Raw genomic sequence first — 358 nt, forward strand, 5'->3', positions numbered from 1 at the left:
TGAGCCCCCTTCCCCGGAGCTCCTGAATTGGGTCGTGGGCAGCCCTGTTGGTCACTCCTCATGGGTGATGGTGGGCACGGAGGTGGGTTGTGGGGGCCCAGGCCGCCGAGCGTGTGGCCACCTCCAGCCCCAGGCCATGTCCTTTGGGAGCCATGGATGTGCGGGTTTTGTTCGGGGTGCCCCGGGGTGTGGGACTCCTCCTCCGGTCGGCCCGCTGCATCGGTGGATGTGCGGGAGGTGTCCGTCTGGCCCTCCCTCCCTCCGGGTTAGTGAAAGATGCTGGGCAGCCGCGGCGAGGACAATCCTGCGTCTACTGCACGTCCCGCGGGTGTCTATGGGGGAGATGCTTGTGGGGGCT

The 358-nt window shown here is 67.3% G+C and overlaps 1 protein-coding gene across 1 annotated transcript in view; it reads left to right on the forward strand.

Annotated features, from left to right (window-relative positions):
* Positions 1-358, forward strand: part of CARMIL2 (capping protein regulator and myosin 1 linker 2) — a 15,937-nt gene that overhangs the window by 11,617 nt on the left and 3,962 nt on the right. The window contains exon 30 of the mRNA XM_027767019.1: positions 271-328. Within this exon, the coding sequence (XP_027622820.1) occupies positions 271-328 (58 nt within the window). The remainder of the gene's footprint in view (positions 1-270; positions 329-358) is intronic.

This window comes from Tupaia chinensis, unplaced genomic scaffold (assembly GCF_000334495.1).
Source record: "Tupaia chinensis unplaced genomic scaffold, TupChi_1.0 Scaffold143830_1, whole genome shotgun sequence".
Lineage (NCBI taxonomy): Eukaryota > Metazoa > Chordata > Mammalia > Scandentia > Tupaiidae > Tupaia > Tupaia belangeri.